Source organism: Armigeres subalbatus, chromosome 1 (genome assembly GCF_024139115.2).
Source record: "Armigeres subalbatus isolate Guangzhou_Male chromosome 1, GZ_Asu_2, whole genome shotgun sequence".
Taxonomy (NCBI): domain Eukaryota; kingdom Metazoa; phylum Arthropoda; class Insecta; order Diptera; family Culicidae; genus Armigeres; species Armigeres subalbatus.
Window position 1 is genome coordinate 225,440,032 of NC_085139.1, and position 20,483 is coordinate 225,460,514.

At 38.1% G+C, this 20,483-nt stretch overlaps 1 protein-coding gene and 1 pseudogene across 1 annotated transcript; one reads left to right on the forward strand and one right to left on the reverse strand.

Moving 5' to 3' along the window:
* LOC134207041 (synaptic vesicle glycoprotein 2C-like) overlaps window positions 1-15,113 on the forward strand; it is a 29,192-nt pseudogene extending 14,079 nt beyond the window's left edge.
* Window positions 15,114-17,843: 2,730 nt separating this feature from the next.
* LOC134207042 (uncharacterized protein K02A2.6-like) lies at window positions 17,844-18,878 on the reverse strand. Its single transcript, XM_062682775.1, has one exon. It carries the CDS (start codon window positions 18,876-18,878, stop codon window positions 17,844-17,846), a length of 1,035 nt encoding a protein of 344 aa, XP_062538759.1.
* Between the last annotated feature and the right edge of the window lie 1,605 nt (window positions 18,879-20,483).

The following is a 20,483-nucleotide window of genomic DNA, read 5'->3' on the forward strand; positions in this document are numbered from 1 at the left end:
AATTGAACAAGGGCCTACGATACGTCTGGGAGCAAACAGTTCCCTATTCGAGCACCTTTAGTTGGTAACACATTACGAGCGTCTTTTCTCATGTTCGGGCTGTTCATGTCCTCCTCAGGACTGTTATGGATTCCGGACATATTGAACACCTACTCAACTACCAGGATGCCAAGGTCACCATCTGCGATGTGGTGAAATAATCTAAACAACAGAACCAAAATGAAGTGAGTTTCGAATGTTACATCTGGCTACTTTGTACCGCTTCTTTACAATTCGATCAACTTCAGTCTACAGGAAATGCATACCAGGTCCTGTGAGTATCACGCATCTATTTTCAGATAACCACTATCATGGGATCTTGTTCTGGCCTGTTACATTCTGAACGGAGCTGTTATTAACATAGTAGGAAAGAAGCTGCTATTAAGTAAGTACTCGTCTGGCTTATGATCTGTAGATAACAGAAGACACCTTTTTATTTTATGTGCGCTACGGGATCACTTTTTTATTATAGGGATCGTAAATATTCTACAATATGGTTATCTACATCAGATAGTAAGATTACGTTAATTTAGTACCAGCTTGATAAAGATAACCTTGACGAAAAACGTTATATGGGGTCCCGTAGAGTGAAGTTAGCTACACGTACGCCTTACAAGCGGATGGTTATGGGTTCGATTCCCAGTCCTCCACCAAACCTTCGTCAGTCGCCGGATCCGCAGCCCTACATGGTGGCGTTTGTAGCGCCTTACCGACACGGCTGCCTGATGACGACGACATTTTGTTCTTCTCGAGCATTGCCCAACGTTACCCGGATAAATTACAATCGAACAATGCAACGATCATTGGATACACGACATGGACGAACGGACACAATGGACTCACGATAAGATGGACTGGCAAGGACAGCAATAATGTAATGAAATCTAAAATTAGATTCTGTGTGGATTTTGTCAGCAGAAAACCACAGTAGTTCTAGCACAGTAGTGGCTAAGACACGGAGTGTCTACCAAATAAAGAAAGGTAAAAAAAAACGCTATATGGGTCATTCCGCGCCAAGTGACCGAGAGATAAAGTGAAAACTTGCAGGTGAATACTATGAATTCCAACCAAAATAGGTGTATCTACTTACTTTGGGCCTACATTTCGAAAAAGCATTTGACCCTACCGTTTGAGCCACCCTCCAGCCAAACACTCCTCCTCGTTTTTGAAGATTTTTAAAACATACCATTTTCAATAATCGATATCTCGCCCTGATAAAGCTACAAAAACGTCAGTACAGTTTTCCGCTTGAAATTTTGTGGTGATTTATAAAAATATTTCAGATGCAAAGCATATTTAACCTTACATTATTTTCATAAAAAAATAAAAAATAGCATTTTCTCAAAATGCATATAATTTTTTTTTGATTTCAGCGATTTTGGGTTTATCAGGCAATTTCTATCAGAAACACTTATCGTTACAAAGTAAAATGAGCAGTTGCCGAGTTATGACGGTTTTAGTTAGACATATAGAAGGTTTTCATTCAGATATCGTGCACATTCGTTCTGTAAAGGTAAACAACTATGATAATGTGATAATGTCATGCTGCCGTATCCCTAACGGAACTATCAATTCTATACTTTCGCCTCTAATGCTATCATGAACATGTACGTCCAAGTTTGGAAGATGATATTAGCATTTCCATATCATTATGATAATGTAGTTTTTTTAAGTTTTATTCGAAGAATATTATCAAAAAAAACTTATGTTTACTGCACATAATGCTTTTGAGGCCAGTGATGCAGATTTCCACTGAATATTTTTAATGGTTTAAGTTATTTTGCAATTCCTGACTATAATACCTGGTTTACAGTTAGTCTTTGATTGATAAAACGACCTACTTTTCCATACCAACGAGATTGTACGACAATTCCCCGAATACAATTTCCCTGAATGTAATTTCCCTGAATGTAACAATTCGAATGTAACATTTCGCAATGTAACAATTCCCGAATGTAACATTTCGAATGGAACAATTCCCGAAAACATAGTACCTCTTACAAACACATCTTCGCAATCGACTGTATGCGTCCGAAAAAGCAGCGTTTAACGATACGTTCAAGTGTGTCTTATTGGACATTATGGGCGTGGGCGACCAGGAGTAGTAATCCCGATTTCGTAATTTTTATCCTAGATTGAAACAAGGATCACACCTTCCTTGATTTCTGATAGCAATTTGAATAAGGATCAAAAGAAAACATGAGTATCACTAGTGTCAATCTTAAAGTAAACCGTAACTATGTTACGTTCATCCGCTCAATATCCATTGGTAGTATTGGATATTCTTTATCCTCTAAGATGTGTTTTTAAATTATAAAAATATCAGGGTAGAATGATTTCCAAGGCGCTTTTGATCTATAATAGTCGAACAACAGCTGTGTTTTTTAAAGCAGAATCGCAAACGGCAGATTCCGATTTAAAGCGTTTTTGAATTATTTTTTATTTTCGAAATTAAACTCCTGTCCTGTAAATACCTTCTTAAGAAGTTTGAGGCAATGGTTGATGTGAATCCTTCTAAAGAAAAATATTGCGTTTGCCCGGACTGAGGCGATGGTGAATGATTCCTTCTTTAAAATAATGAATTAGCTCGGACTAATGCAATGGTAAATGCGTCGCTTTTTTTATGGAGTGTTTCCCAGATTATTGTTATTATTATTCTATATTTAATAACACGTATCTGCCGAAATAAGATAATATGGATGTAATCCATTCTTTAAAGAAATCATTTCCACGAAGTAAAGCAAGGCACTGTCTCATTGATTCACTTTATTTCAGACAAACGATTTCATTTAAAGAAGGACTATCTATCTTCTTTGCCTTATACGGGCAAATGTGTTCATTGAGAGAGACATTGTTTTTCCTTTTTGCCTAAACCGGGCAGATGAATTCATCATACCAGGATACTAATACATTTAAAGCAATATCTCTTCACTTCGCCTTGGGCTGTTTTTCAACTTAGTTCTACTAGCATTTCCACAGTTATTGAAAGCTTTCCTTACTCACCAGTTGCATGAATGTCTTGTGTGGCAAGTGCAATGGACACTGTGCTCAAAGAGCCGAAAATACTTCTCACCCGGAAGCATCCTAAGCCGAACCGAGAATCGAACTCGCAACCTCCGGATCAGAAATCCTCAATCGCTTTGTGCCGCACTCAAAAGAAGAGTAAGTATTCGAAATGTTACATTCGGGGTGTTTCATTCGGGGAATTGTTACATTCGGGGAAATGTTACATTCGGGGAATCGTTATTCGGGAAATTGCATTCGGGAATTTTCGAGGGAATTGTCGTACAATCTAACCAACGAAATTAGTGCTTTAATGTACATTATGCAACTCAAATGGGTTGCATAATGTCATTATAGCACCATTTGGTGCTTAAGAAAAACCAACATAGGACAATAATGACGCATTTTGCTCAATTAGCTCTGCTGGTGGGCCAAAGGTTCAGTTTTAATAGATCTTTAAACGAGGGAAATGCTTTGATTCCATTAAACATTGAAGGATCATGTTTGGCTCCGTAAACATCAGTTTGATTACATACACATACTGTATTTGTGCCTGCTCCTGCTAAAACGCATTCGGCGGCCAATGTTCGGCGAATTTGATAAATCAATTTTGTAAATAAAAACATTTTTCCTTGAAGAGGCATATGTTTTGAACAGATCTTCACAGAACCAAATGCTTCTGCTTCTGCACCGTTTTCCTCTTCACGTACGCTTTTGTACTCTTGTTCTGCCAGTCTTCCTTGCCGTCACAGCAGGATAGAAATCCTGATACGATTTCTTGTTGGAGATTACCCGCTTAAGAATGGGGCAGCACAAAATACCTGTTAACGGGCAGTTTTCATGTTCCTTACTAAGCGTTCTGGAACACTGGAATTCGTCTGAAGATAATAAAATCTTGATATTATGTCAGATCATATATTTATAATAAATAAGGAGTGGATATGCTAGGTGGGTCTAGCAGAATCCAATATTGTTTATCGACCCAGAAGGCAAAATGAATTGATTTTCGAAATTTAATAAAAAGTGAGTTATATTGGCGAATCATAAAAATTACTTTATATTCCTTCATTGATTGGATTTGGATTGGTTTTAGATTGATTTGATTGAATTTCAAACGATTTGGATTAGCTTTTGTATTGGATTGAATTTGGATAGGTTTGGATCGCTTTTGATTGGACTAGATTTGGATCGGAATTAGATCAGATTTTGATTGATTAGATGTGGATTGATTTTGAGGTTTGGATTCGATTTGAATTGATGTTGTATATGATTTTACTGGATTCTGATTTGCTTTGGTTTGAATTTGGTTTAGATACGGATTAGATTTCGAATAGATTTTTCAATTGAATTTAAATTGTTTTTGGATTGTTGTTCTTAGTCATTCGTTTATTAGTAATCCAAATCTAATACTTATAAGATTCAAATCAAAAGCTGGTATACATTTTTAGGACAAAAAGGGACTCAAGTATGAATCAGAGTTTCTTTCGCGGCACATCAATGATTAACCCGCGACATAGGTGGCCACCCAATAGTGGAGGAAACTAAGCACGTTCAACACTAATTTCTCAATAACACCTAATCCATACTTATTTCCTTACCTTGATAGTGCATCCAAAGCTCATTATTCTATTTTATTCGAAGCGCGCCATATTTCATCAAAACTTTATTGTTGCCTAAATCAATCCTCCAATTATTGGCCAGTGTTCCAATAGTTTCGGTATTTTTTATTCGCGTTCCTATAGTTGCGAATCCATAGGGTTTATACAGGATTCACAACTATTGGAACTACCAACTATTGGTGCAAGGAAAAAGAAAAATAAAGTATTTTAAAGATATCTTTACCAGTTTAAATGAGATTCCAATGTTATTTTTGTTTCCATCGTGTTATGACAGGTCGACTAATTGATCGGTGATGTGGGTTACTGCGTTTAATTTGTAAATTCCCTGCAAACCGTACTAGCGCAACTATAGGTACACCCACGACTATCGGAACTGTTCTCCTACTGTAATTTCATTTTCACGAGAGATCATCGATGTTATATATTATTCTGCCCTTTCAATATCTATAGAAACGCGAAGATAGCAATACGTAACCGAACGAAGCACAATGATATCGCGTAAAAATGTCACTCATTTTTCGGGCACTTATCTTCAACCGATTTGCTCGCAAAAGTTGCATTCGACGCAAAATCCTGTCCCATTGTTTCCTATTTGAAATTGGCGAGATCGAACTATGGGATCGGAAGTTATGGCCAAAATACAAATTCATACGAAAAAATCGCGTAAAAAATGTCACTCATCTTTCGGGCACTTATCTTCAACCGATTTGCTCGCAAAAAATTGCATTCAACGCAGAATCCTGTTCCATTGTTTCCTATTTGAAAATGGCCAGATCGGACTATGGGATCGAAAGTTATGGCCAAAATACAAATTCATACGAAAAAATCGCGTAAAAAATGTTACTCATTTTTCGGGCACTTATCTTCAACCGATTTGCTTGCAAAAAGTTGCATTCGACGCAGAATCCTGTCCCATTATTTCCTATTTGAAATTGGCCAGATCGGACTATGGGATCGAAGGTTATGGCCAAAATACAAATTCATACAAAAAAATCGCGTAAAAAATGTCACTTATTTTTCGGGCACTTATCCTTAACCGATTTACTCGCAACAAGTTGCATTCGACGCAGAATCTTGTCCCATTGTTTCCTATTTGAAATTGGCCAGATCGGACTATGAAATCGAAAGTTATAGCCAAAATACAAATTCATACGAAAAAATCGCGTAAAAAATGTCACTCATTTTTCGGGCACTTATCTTCAACCGATTTGCTCGCAAAAAGTTGCATTCGACGCAAAATCCTGTCCCATTGTTTCCTATTTGAAATTGGCCAGATCGAACTATGGGATCGGAAGTTATGGCCAAAATACAAATTCATACGAAAAATCCCGTAAAAAATGTCACTCATTTTCGGGCACTTATCCTTAACCGATTTGCTCGCAAAAAGTTGCATTCGACGCAGAATCCTGTCCCATTGTTTCCTATTTGAAATTGGCCAGATCGGACTATGGGATCGAAAGTTAAGGCCAAAATACAAATTCATACGAAAAAATCGCATAAAAAATGTCACTCATTTTTCGGGCACTTATCTTCAACCGATGTGCTCGCAACAAGTTGCAACACTCATTTTTCGGGCACTTATCTTCGAATCTATGACAAAAGGTCGAAAGACAAAAGGTCGAAAGGTCGAAAGACAAAAGGTCGAAAAGACAAAAGGTCGAAAGGACAAAAGGTCGAAAAGACAAAACGTCGAAAGGGACAAAAGGTCAAAAAGACAAAAGGTCGAAAGTCACAAAAGGTCGAAAAGGTCAAAAGGTTGAAAAGGACAAAAGGTCGAAAAGGACAAAAGGTCGAAAGGGACAAAAGGTCGATCAAGAACAAGTTGATAACAAGTTGGGTGTATACCGAAATAATTTATGAAATGCATTTAACTTCAAGTAGAAATAACATACTCATCACATCAATCAAAGAATGAGCAATTTTCAAAGAAGGAGTAATTACTATGAAACAATATTATGAATAACTAGATAGATTTGTTAGAGATGAAAAGATTGTTGATTTAGGAAATGAATAAAACTTATATTGCGTGAGACATAGTTGTCCTTTACAGTTGGCAAAAAAAAGTTGCTCTTTTATTTTAAACTATTTTTAACAATTAAATAAAATTCATTCAATGAGTGCAAATAATAGATGAAAATCTAGGTTTTCTGAATGTCACTTCGATCTGTCAAAATATGAATAAATTTTATTTATTTGTTAAAAATTGTGAAAAATAAAATAGCAGAGTTCTTGCTAACTGTGTAGGGCAGACTCTGGTGCCAGATTGACTATCTCCGTTTCAGTTCCTTGTCCAGTTCCTTTTGATCTTATTGATCTTTAGTTTCTTTCGACCTTTTGTCCCGTTCGTCGTTCTGTCCGTTTCGACCTTTTGTCTCGTTCGACGTTTTGTCCTTTCGACCTTTTGTCCTTTTCGACCATTTGTCCCTTCGACCTTTTGTCTCTCGACGTTTTGTCTTTCGACCTTTTGTCCTTTCGACCTTTTGTCTTTCGACCTTTTGTCCCTAACCCCTTATCTTCAACCGATTTGCTCGCAAAAAGTTGCATTCGACGCAGAATCCTGTCCCATTATTTCCTATTTGAAATTGGCCAGATCGGACTATGGGATCAAAAGTTATGGCCAAAATACAAATTCATACGAAAAAATCGCGTAGAAAATGTCACTCATTTTTCGGGCACTTATCTTCAACCGATTTGCTCGCAACAAGTTGCATTCGACGCAGAATCCTGTCCCATTGTTTCCTATTTAAAATTGGCCAGATCGAACTATGGGATCGAAAAATCGAAAGTTATGGCCAAAATACAAATTCATACAAAAAAAAATCGCGTAAAAAATGTCACTCATTTTTCAGGCACTTTTCCTCAACCGATTTGCTCGCATTAAATTGTATTCGACGTAGAATGTCTCATTGTTTCTTATTGAAAATTGGCCAGATCGGACTATGGGCTTACAAGTTATGGTAAAATTACTATTTATTGTGAAAAAGAGTTCAAAAAAGTTTAGCTCACTTTTTTAGCACTTAGACTTTATCTATTCCCCAAGCAACACAAGTTCAACAAATCTGGTTGCAGGAACCATATTGTAACTGAATCCGGTCATATATAAGTTACTGTGATAGATGTGCAATATGTGTGCTTCTCATTTCGCTCGCAACAGATTGCATTCGACGCAGAATCTTGTCCCATTGTTTCCTATAGAAACTTGGCCGGATCGTACAATTGGGTCAAAAGTTATGGCGAAAATACTAATTTTAAAACTACAAAATAAAATGCCATTTTTGCCTTTCTCGTATACTAAGTATACGGTAAAGGCTATATGATCGCTCCAAAAACAAACTTTTTATAGAAGGCCCGGAGACCCATAGTGTTATATACCAATCGACTCAGTTCGACGAATTGAGGTGATGTCTGTGTGTGTGTGTGTGTGTGTGTGTGTATGTGTGTGTGTGTGTGTGTGTGTGTGTGCGCAAAACTACTCAAAAAATGTCACTCATTTTTCGGGCACTTACCCTCAACCGATTTGCTCGCAACAAGTTGCATTCGACGCAGAATCCTGTCCCATTGTTTCCTATTTGAAATTGGCCAGATCGGACTATGGGATCAGAAGTTATGGCCAAAATACAAATTCATACAAAAAAATCGCGTAAAAAATGTCACTCATTTTTCGGGCACTTATCTTCAACCGATTTGCTCGCAACAAGTTGCATTCGACGCAGAATCCTGTCCCATTGTTTCCTATTTGAAATTGGCCAGATCGGACTATGGGATCAGAAGTTATGGCCAAAATACAAATTCATACGAAAAAATCGCGTAAAAAATGTCACTCATTTTTCGGGCATTTATCTTCAACCGATTTGCTCGCAACAAGTTGCATTCGACGCAGAATCCTGTCCCATTGTTTCCTATTTGAAATTGGCCAGATCGGACTATGGGATCAGAAGTTATGGCCAAAATACAAATTCATACGTAAAAATCGCGTAAAAAATGTCACTTATTTTTCGGGAACATAACGTTAACCGATTTGCTCACAACAAGTTGCATTCGACGTAGAATCCTGTCCTGTTGTTTCCTATTGAAAATTGGCCATATCGGACTATGGGATCGAAAATTATACCATTTTTGCCTTTCTCGTATACTAAGTATACGGAAAGGCTATAGAACTGCTCCAAAACCGAACTTTTTATAGAAGGCTCGGAGACCTATAGTGTTATATACCAATCGACTCAGCTCGACGAATTGAGGTGATGTCTGTATGTGTGTATGTATGTGTGTGTGTGTGTATGTGTACAAAAATGTGAGACACGTTTTTGGGCATTTATCATTATCCGATTTGCTCGCAACAAGTTGCATTCGACGCGGAATGCAGTCCCATTGGTTCCTATTTAAAATTAGATCGATTGAACTTTGCGTTTCGGAGTTATGGCCAAAAAACTGTTTTTACGTGCAAAAAAAAAGCAAAATGCTCCAATCAGGACTCGAACTCGTGATCTCTTGATCGGGAAGTGGCTACTACACCACAGCACCATCAATACACTTAGCATATGACAAGATACATACAAATATAAATCATCGAATTGGGCATATATTCATTACCTCTATAAGCATCAGAGTTTATCCTGCTAGGGTACCGATTCCTATACTGGAAGTATTAATGGATCGAGAAAAGAAAATATTAGCTTTTACCGTTGGTTATTAAATTTAAATACATTAAGTTTCAATACATTAACTTAGAGCAAGATTGCCGGTGGTGAGTATAAGCCGTTTGGCAGCGCAGTATATCATTACTTGACACTTTTCCGGTCGCTACTAAACGTGCTGCTAAAACAGTAGCGCAGCGGACAGGTGATCAAATTTGGTAGCGCGATAACAGCGCTGCTATTTGATGAACTATTAAACGTCACCTGTACGGAATGCAGCCACCAAAATGATAACCGAAAATAGTGACCAGTGCGAAAAAGAATGACTAAACTAAAATGACAGCGTTGCGAGGATGATCAAAACACTCGCGCCCAGTAATGATGCTCTAATAGATAAACTATTGAAATCGCTTGGATACGCTGTTACTTTAATTGAGATAAAAATAGATTCACTATTGATTCGAGAATGTTAATGCAAAATTATATTGGTATAATTGCATAATTACATCTAAACTAGTAGACACATATGTGCATAATAATGGGAAGTATCAATAAGAACCCCTCAGGTTGCGGGTGCCCTATGCAAATTACTAAATAGTAATTTGGGGTGACCTTTTTACGATAGGATATCCGTTCAATAATTAAAAATCCTCTTCTCTGCTAAAAGTTAGACATAACTTTTCTCATGTCTTATTGCTATCAAGCGCTAAGAAAAGCACAAATACCCTATATAACAGCCTGTAAATACTCCTCAGTCGTCATATAGCAATTTCAAAAAGCATCGTGCTTTGTTTAACACGTTCAACGCTTTCCCGTTCGAATGCGCCTAAAAGAAGGAATGGCAATGTGCCGTCGCGCAGTGGTGGTCCCCCATACAAATGCTCGACTAAACCTACGATTGCGCTCAAAATTTAGCAACAGTAATTTTTCATTTTGATTCATTTTGAAATTTGAATAGTTATCCGACATATGCTATGCTCCAAAGACTTCCGGAAGCCCAAGACTTAGGATCAGAGCAGCGTCTTAATTCTAACCTTGAAACAGTAAATTTCCCGCTTCAGTGCAGCAAGGCGCAATTCGCCAAACTATCCACTGTTAAGTGACAAAATATATATTTCAATGCATCATATCAGTTCTTTCCGAATCTTTCCCGATACAAAATTTAGTCAAATTTAATTTTCCCATACATACATGTTACACCATCAACTTGAACCAAGTCACCAAAAATTAAATTTACCAACTACAATTAACAAATTGAGGAATTATCATTGACTAAATGTGCAAAATTAAAATAATATCAGCTTCACGAAAGAACGATTTGTTTTGGGTTTTGTCTGGGTTTCCGCCACTGTGGATCGGTCGGCTTAACCATCGTAGCATCAGCGGCAAGCCGTGCTTCTGTTCTATTTTTACGCATATGCATGCATCATTCTTTGTGGCGTTCAATCAGCATATGGGAGCGCAGCTGGTGTGCGGGAAGACGCGGGACGCATGCGCATTCGCTTCAGTCTCTTGCCGTCGGATGAATATTACCGCAGGAAGCATCACCAACACACATCGCATTGCGTGCGGCAATGTTCTATTTTTAGCTCAGATGGGTTGAATGTTGATCCGAGCAAATGAGATTTGGGGAAACTGGTTCATGAGTATGTATTACGGAAAAAAAGAAAATTTTGGATAGCTCCGCGGAAATAACGCGCAGAGAGAAATCCCCGGTCTCAATTCCTTGGATATATCGTCTGCTGCACCATAAACTCGCAAGCTTCTAATTTTATTGAATAATTATGTCTTTTCTATTCAGTAAAGCATTTTTCTTTAGTGCATTGAAGCAATAGAATATAATTTCCTACTTATGTTTACTGTCTACCGAAACTCGGTGGGCAAGTTTGATTACTACCAAGATAAATCAAAAGCTATTTTGTTTCTGCTAACAATCATTAAAGAAAACTGTTGAGTACATATCGATTCTCAACTTATGTATTTATGTTTCATTTCCTACCTCCATCATCATCAGACCGACCTGAATTCTTTCAAATATTCCAAATAATCAGATGGATTCAATTATAGAAATGTCATGAATATAAATAGAAACAATACACAGCATTACGTTCCATTGATTATTAGCATGAAAAATATTAAATATAAATTTTTTTTAAAGGCGCTTGAATTTTCTAGTATTCAAAATTTTTCTTGCAATGCGTATTATACCACACACCTAGAAAATATGAGTTTTGAAAAAAAAAGGATGGCTTACACGAGGATCGAACATAAATCCTCTGAATAAGAGCCTACCACGTTACCACTGAGCTATCTTTGTTTCTTGAGATAAAAGCGTTCGAAGAACAAGAGGCTACGCAATTTGCAACAAATAACTATTTCACTACATCAAGGCATAGGCTGCTTGTGCATACGCACCGGGGGCTGTGCTTTGGTTCGGTGGCATAATCTGAACCGATAAAAAGTTTAGTTATATCGGAATATAAGTCATGTTCGGGATTTGAGTCAAAACGGTACGATTGAGTTTATGTCAGGTGCTTTTGTGTCATTTCATTCAAATAAGTCACATGTAATATTCTTATTGTTTTGGTGCGCAGGGAAGCAACTTCATAATCAATTTCAACATTTTATTTTGAATCCTCTGTAAATGCATTCTTCCTGGCGTTGCAGCAAATAACCCATATTGGCACAGTATATGTAAAACATGGCTGGCCTAACAATTAGTTTGTAAATCAAAAAAATATCTTAAGATTTTGATTTTCTATGGATATTCACTTACTATTTTTGTACCATTTTGCTTGCATACCTTCTGTGTGGTTTTTGATAGTTAATTCATTCATGCTATACATAAGTCCTAAATCTTGGACTTCGCTAGACCAAATAATTGGAACCCCGTTCATAGTGACAGCATGTCTGTTAGAAGAATTCAAATAAAAAGCACTCGGATTATGTAGGAGAAAATGAGTTTTGGTAGGCTTCGGAGAAAATTTTCTATTTTTGGAAGTCAGTAGAAAAAGTATTCAAACTTTTCTATAATCCAAGTATGTTTTAGATAATTTAATAGTCTTAGTTCGATCATTGACAAACTACAATGACTCATTCCAGAGGTTAAATGTCAAAACGTGGTACAGTAGAGTTCTAGTGCGATTATTTTTCTACAGCTCTGCCTAATAGTTTGTTGTTTTAATTTAACTAATAACAGAGTTGAAGCACTAGTTACTAATACTAAATAATAACAAAATTTCGTTCAGTCTGTATAATAAGTTACTGCAACTAGCGCTATAACTCTGTTATTAGTGCAATAGATACAACAATTAGGCAGAGTTGTAAAAACCTTCGCTCTAGAAGTCCTCCACATATCACTTTTGAAATTTAACCTCTGGAATAAGTTATTGACAAACTACTAAATTATCGAAACTATATTACTAAATGATCGAAAACAGCCTTGCTATAATCCATAACAAATTACACGAAGGTAAGCAACGATTTTCTTGATTTTTCCGATATATGTTATCATTACGATATAAAGTATTGCACAATATGAGCTCAAGAATGCTGATATTGGTAACACTAGCTCTGTCACGCGTTATCTATCAGATTTTGTGCTTGAATCGTTTACCTGTAAATAGTGATCTGATAAATAATTTTGGATCAGTTTAGAAATTAAAATATTCAATTTTAACCATACATTCATACCAATTACTGCGAAATGCTTTCCATATAAAGAAAAGCAACCCCAGTAGAATTCTCTTCAGATTTTTTTAAGTCGGATCAAATTTATAAATCTTGTTGAAAAGTGTTTGAATGATAATGACAAAAATGCTCATCAGCAAAAATTTACCTTTCTCGTCAAAAATGTTCATTCCCTTAATCGATTCTTTGGCTTATTTAAGGTCAACATTCCCAATTAACCTATATTTTTACGCCACTAAATATTTTTTAAATTCAAAACAAAAATCGAAAAAGTGCTGTTTTTTAAGATTGACCCGATTTTGAACGAACATCGAGTGAATTTTTGCAGACCGGTTCACACATGCACACGTTTTCGGTTTTTGTTTTCGATTTAATAATAGTAGTTTGTGCAACTAGTTGCAAAAAGATGATTTTTTCAGCACGAGTTGTACGTTTATCAAACGAGGCTTGCCGAGTTGGATAAATACTACGAGTGCTGAAAAAATCGAGTTTTGCAACGAGTTGCACACGCTATTTTTTGCAATGACGAAAAAGGGGCTTTAATGTGATAAATCTGTATCAAAATGGTACAATTGTATTTACTTCACATGATCAATGTTGCCAAAATGTCATGCTGCTGCAGAAAACAAACAAATCCAATGTTATCATGCCATATTGTATGCTAGACAGACCATAAAGTGATAGATAAACCTGCTTTTAGAGAATTTGATGTCATGTCCATTAAATTATTTCATTAATTACGTGACACAGAGAATACACTGTTTGAACACTCACCCAAGTTAATTGAGCTAAATCTGGTCATAGGACTATTGTTCTTATGCTGGTTTTTCATTATAGCACCCAAATGAGTGCTATAATGGACATTATGCAACCCATTTGAGTTGCATAATGTTCATTAAAGCACCCATTTCATTGGTATGGAAAAGTAGGCCATTCTATCACTCAAACGCCAACTGTAAACCAGGTATTATGATCATGAATTGCAAAAAAGATATTTTAGTTACTAGATAAAGATTGTCGCTTCGATTCCCTTTGTTCTGCTGTCCGGAACGTGTTGGGTATCAAGCTGTCAAATCGTATTGGATTTTCCTTCTTTGACATTTAGCTCCCCTATCATCGCCGGCAAAAGATGTTCTGGACAGCGACGACAGCGACAAACTTTATCTTGTAACTAAAACATCTTTTGATTTAATCGATTTAATAGTTTAATAGGAAAGCACTCGAAAGTTTGACAAATGGAAACATTTGTTTTTTCTCACCACCGTTTTTTTTTGCTTTTCTCGTATTCAAAGCAAACGATACGAACTTTTTCAGAAGAAGTATGTGTATGTGCATGTGTGCAAAAAAATCTAACTCATTTTTCGAAATCTTATCCTGAACCGATTATTTAAACGGCGAATCCTGTCCCATTGTTTCACATTAAAAATCAGCCCGAACTCACTATGGGCTCAAAAGTTATGGCCAAAATACAAATTTTTATACTATGCCTGAAACTCGATTTGTGCAATTGCACAACCTCATCACATTTTCCGGGCACTTAACCTTATCCGATTTGCTTGCAACAAATTGCATCCGGCAGCAATTATAACAAATGTGAATTTTCAATTCAATCTATCTTTATTTACGAGATCTTTGACCCTAGGCCGGTTCATCTGGTATAAATAAATGTGAAAAATAAGTCTTATTCACCAATTGTTATTTTAGACTTTTCATATATGTTTATCAACTATTTTGAATGAGCGAGAAAGGCATCATCACCGCTAGGTGGATTAATCAGGGTTTTTGCTCTTATGCTCATCCGATTTGTTTGCAACAAATTGCGTTTGGCGAGATTTTTTTTATGCATATTAACAAATATGAAAAATGAGATCAATCCACATATTAGTGTTATTTTAGATTTTTCCAAACCTTTTGAACGAACGAGAAAGGCACCATCACCGCTAGGTGGATTAATCTGGGTTTTTTTGGTAAATTTCATTATTTTCTAGGAATGAAGCAACAATTAAATCAACAAGACAAGCCGCGGCGCCGGCCCCCAATCAAGCAATACTTACACTTGCGCTCAATGCTTTACGTGAACATCGACATCTCTTATACTCTCACCTTTCCCACTGACTGTGCACAATAACGTTCTGGCAGCACCTGTGCCCTAATACTCCACAAGCAGAGCGGCGAAAGTATCCTGACTGACTTAAGGCTTAAGGACCTCACCGTAAGGTTGAAAAAGGCCAAATTTGACCTTATGTAGGTAATTAGTGATAGAAACCCTTTAATGAATCCCGTGACAAATATCAGCACAATGACTTTATGCAGTTATTAATGGTTCGTAGCATGTCAATTGTAACAGGTCTAAGGATCAGTAAGTGTCAGTCAGCAGCTGAAAGGATACTTTCGCCCAGGCTTGACAAAACTCCTCACCTTCGCTAGAGTCAAATAAAATCATCATCAGCAAAATGCTGCCTTCGCATCCTCACAATTGAGTGGAAGCGTAAAAAAGCAGAAGTATTAAAAAACAGAGTGAGCAAAAGCAAACTTAAAACACATGTGAGTGAGGCGTCGGGCGAAAGAGCACTCATTGAGCCTCCGGAGCGACGCTTTGTATGTGAGAAAAATCTTGAAGGCTGTTTTGAGTGTGAGTGTAAGTGAGTGGCGCACCAAAAGAAAAAGATGAACAGATGGACTCGCTCTTGTTTTGCGACGCACAAGCTCGGGTTTAATGATGCACAATGTTGTGAGTTTTGATGCTTATTTCTGCTCCTCAAAAAAACTCTTGCTCTTGCTCATTTTCTACTCGGCGAGGAGTTTTTGGCAAGCCTGTTCGCCGCTCTGCTTGAGGAGTATTGTGGCAGTATCTGTCGGAATGTTATTGCGTACAGTCAGTGGGAAAGGGGAGAGTACAAGCTGTGTCGATGTGCAGTGTGCACGCAGATCATTGAGCGTAATGCTTAAAAGTCCCCTTTTAAAGTATTGCTTGATTGGGGGCCGGAGGCGATTGGATAGGGGAAACGGAGTTTATTTTAATGCATCCAGCGTTGTGAACCCAGCCTGATACTACCTGACTATCGCCTCACGCAGGTGTCCGGTTTCAAATTTCTTTTCCCTTAGAAAAACATATTATAATCACCATTGATTTGTCAATTTCTTGTGGTTTCATTCCTAGAAAAGAGAATATTATAAAAAAGGATGAAAAAAGTACCAAATCCTTGAACAACATAGAAGAAATACTTGACATTTGTTTATTTGTTGATACCGGGTGAGTGCCAATGTTTTTCAATGAATCAAGGCCTACTGTAATTGAAATATGTAAATATTTTCTACCTCTTGAATGTCAAAAGGGCACTCACTCGGCCGCCATTATCGAGCGCAAAATACTGGATAGATAATTCGAAGAAGATTCTTGAATCTTAGATTACACACTTATCCACATTTAGTAACATGGAGAAGACAAGTTGACACTGTTTACCCCAAAATGGAGGAATCACCCAGCACGCTCGAGTAGGCGATAGGTCTTACCTGTACCACTGCTGCTGTATCAAAGCGTTGATGCTCGCTGCTGCGCGCAGAGTGTGGGTTTCGCTGTTACCGCGCGCGTTACATGGTAACGCACAAAGTGTGTGTATACAAGGTCGAGCATATGGCTAGACTGTATCATACGTCATTGACTCAAAAGGGGTGTAATGAGCTAATGACTCCATATCCACGCCACACATCCTCCTCCTGTCCAAAAAAAAAAAATGTGCGTCACGTACTATAGCAAAATCATAACACTGATTCCACTATTGGATTAATTACACCACTCAAGAAAAAAAATGGTATTTCGGCTCTGTCACGGTTACTACAACTTTAAAGTTAATTAACCATGTGAACATTCCACTCATACACTGCTAAAAATAACTATATATTGTAAATGTGTCGCGATTATAAATATTTGCAATAGCACCACAGCATAAAATATGGCTGCTTTTCTTCACCATGCTGTGTTATTATTTTGAACATGCGCATGGTAAAATTAACAACAGTGATGTTATTTTGTCAAACAATCATTTATCATGACAACATTTGGAAATAGTAATTTTGAATAGAATATCATGGTTAAAACTACCCCAACATTTATTTCAGTGTATGGAATTTTGATAGTGTGTAATTTGTGAATAGTCCTTTTCAGTGTATATGCTTGGAATCTTTTTTCCGTGTTCATCGCATTTGACAAATTTAGTAGATGGATTCTACAGTTTATATGAATGGGCCTTTATAGGCCTTTTCATGTGACACTGCCGGGGCTGCACTTGTTTACAACCGCTGAACAGGCCTGCAAGTCCGAAGCTGTCACTTTCATAGAAGAACTGTCAATTGACGATAAAATCAGCTGTTTTTAAACGTCTCGTGAAAAGGCCCATTATGACAAACTTGTCATTTATATTATTTTGTTTACACACCGCCGTCAGCATGAGACAAATCATGCTAAAGCTAAATTTATTGCGGGACCGTGAACGGTCTTAGCCGTCTGTCACTTACTAGTAGATAATACAAACAAACAAAACGTGTGGGACTACTTTAGCTACTTTCAACAATCCCGTGAAAATGTCTACGATAAATGTGCGGCTTAAATTCTATGACGTACGTCTCATCCTGTCTTGTCCGACTCTACTCGTCAATCAGTGAAAAAACGTTTTTTCCTTTTTTTGTTTTTGCCTGCTCCAGTAATTCACGAAAAATGCATATTAATCCGTGTGAACAGCATCTGCGTTAAAATGGGATTGAAACGTACGAAGAGAATAGAAATTTCGCCAGTTTGAAATGTTCAAAAGTATTTTCATTTTCTTTATTCCAGATTTCAACAAATTTCATAGCAAATTAATCATAACTTTCGAGGTACGCCGGAGGTTTCTTTCCTCGCTGAACGACGATTTGTCGCGGTATTTCCATCCTTGTCATTGGACTCAGTAATGGTGCGTCCAGTCGATTTTGGCTGAACGGCGCTATTTCCAGTATTCGCAGTAGTTCGCTGATCAATGTTTCTCCAGGTTTGTACCCTCTTGGTTTGTGATACGTGTCTCTTCAGGATCTGCCCAGTCTCATCGATCAAAACCAACATCCCATTCTTTTCTTCTCTCACGGTATATCGCCGAGAATCAAAACGAGATTCTGCCTTCTTACGATTTTGCCTTTCAACTACGACTGTATCACCAGGTTTCACTCGACACAGGCGTGCTCCTCGTTTAAAATCTTCTCGATCCTTCGACTGTAGCTTAGAGTATTGGTCTCTGGCGTTCAGTAACTCATCATCAATCGTTACTTTGCTGTGACATAATAGCGGAAGTCCACGTCTTATTCTACGACCCGTCAAAACTTCTTCCGGGGGCAATTTGGTGACGGAATGAGCAGCTGCGTTATACGCATGGATTGCGGAGCTAAGTTCTTCGATATAATCCGTTCCGCACGAAGCTGCAGCATTCATAGCTTTATTAACTAATTTCATGCAGCTTTCGGCCAAGCCATTTTGTTGAGGATGCAATGGTGTAGAGAAGACAACATTGATGCCCCGGTCTGCACAATATTGCCTATAGTCTTCACCATTGAAGGGAGGACCATTGTCAGATTTGATGGTCTGGGGAAAACCCTCTTTTTCAAAAACCGCTTCCAGTACTTTCTTAGTGTTTTCGAAACTCGTAGATTTGACAGGTTTTGCAATGATATACCGAGAGCGATAGTCTACTATGACCAGGATCGAGATGCCGCCATACTTTAAATAAGGCCCGTTGAAATCTATTGCCACTGTCTCCCATACGTTCCGCGGTGCAAAGACGCGTTGCATCGGAGTTGGTCTTTCTGGTTTTCCATTCGTTGCACAAACCGCACAAGAATCCACCCATGCTTCGGCTTCCTTGGGCATGCCAGGCCACCAAACGCGCTCTCTTAATATGCTTTTGAATTTGGCTTTTGATGGATGACCTGCATGAGCAACGGCAAGTGCTTTCTGTCTGAGATTTTGCGGATAATCGCACAACCAGTTTTAACGAGAACTCCTTCACGTACTACGAGATCATTGCTTAGTACTTCGTAATTCTTCAAATGCTTTAACCAAATACCAGATTCAAGCGCATCTGTTACCTAATAAAATAAATATAATGAGATAAGATTACTTCAAATCAAAGATAATTCTAATTTCGTTATGCTACCTCCTGCAGATGGCGATCTTTTGCTGTTTCTTCCCTTATTTCGTCTTCCGTCAGAAAAGAGCTTGATTTGCTTCCAGAACAGCGATTTCCCAGGGCTAAAATCTTCAGCAAATGGTTCATCCTCGCCTTCATATAGCCTGGATGACGGATCCGCTATGTTGTCTCGACCGCAAACATACTCAACATCAAATTTGTAGGGACTAAGTCTCAGAGCCCAGCCATCAGCACGAGTTAAAGCGCGTTTAGAATTTTCACGTGTTCTGTTGAGAATAAACGTGACACCCTGAGCATCAGTACGAATCACAAATGGTCTGCCGAGCAAGAAAAACGCGAAATGCTCCACAGCCCAAACTGTTGCTAGAGCCTCGCGTTGATTCTGGGGGTATCTTTTTTCGGTCGGTGTTAGGGCTTTAGAAGCAAAACTTATTACACGGGGTGGATGATCGCTGTCTTGCTGAACAAGAACAGCGCCAAGGGCATTCGGAGAGGCATCCGTGTAGAGAAAAGTTTTGTGTTTTTCCGAGAAGTATCCAAGAGATATGGTGCAATTCATAATTTGCTCCTTTAAGTTTCGAAAAGCACTCTCTTGCTCCAAACCCCATATCCAGCCATCGGCCCTAGTCGCTGCCCATAAAGGACTAGCAATGTCTGCAAATCCCTTGATGTACGGACTGACGAAGGAAGCTAATCCCAAAAGCTTCAGTTCAGAAACTGTAGATGGTTGTCTAAATCTTCGGATGTCCCTAACTTTTGTGTCGTCGATATTGAAGCCGTTTTCATCTAGTTGGTGACCGATGAAGCGAATTTTTGTTTTGTCGAATTCGCATTTCGCTGAATTGATGGTCAGGTTGTGGACTCTGAGGATTCCTAATACTTCGGACACTGTTTCGCGCAGCTTCTCTAAGCTATCCGCGAATATGAGGACGTCGTCAATATAAATTATTATGTTTTCCACACCATCCAAGATTCGCGTCATTTCCCTCTGGAAGATCTCTGGAGCACAGTTAACTCCGAACATCAGTCGAGTGAATCGGAACATGCCATTCTCCGATAGGAAGGTTGTCAAGTCTCTCGACTCCTTGTGCAACTCTAAGTGGTAGAAGGCGTTTGTCAAATCGAGTTTTGAAAAAAATCTCGCTCCATGAAGTTTGACTTTCATCTCTTCAATTAGCGGTAATCGGAAATACTCTCGCTTTATTGCTTGATTGGGCGCACGCATATTAACGACGAGGCGGAAATCGTCCTTCCCTTTGGCGACAGCTGACATGCCGCTAATCCAATTAGGTGCTGTTGTGATACGCTCTATAATTCCTCGCCTT

What these genes read in the sequence shown, in the direction of transcription:
- LOC134207042 (XM_062682775.1), bottom strand. Translation starts at nt 18,878, where the DNA reads ATGCCCAAGGAAGCCGAAGCATGGGTGGATTCTTGTGCGGTTTGTGCA.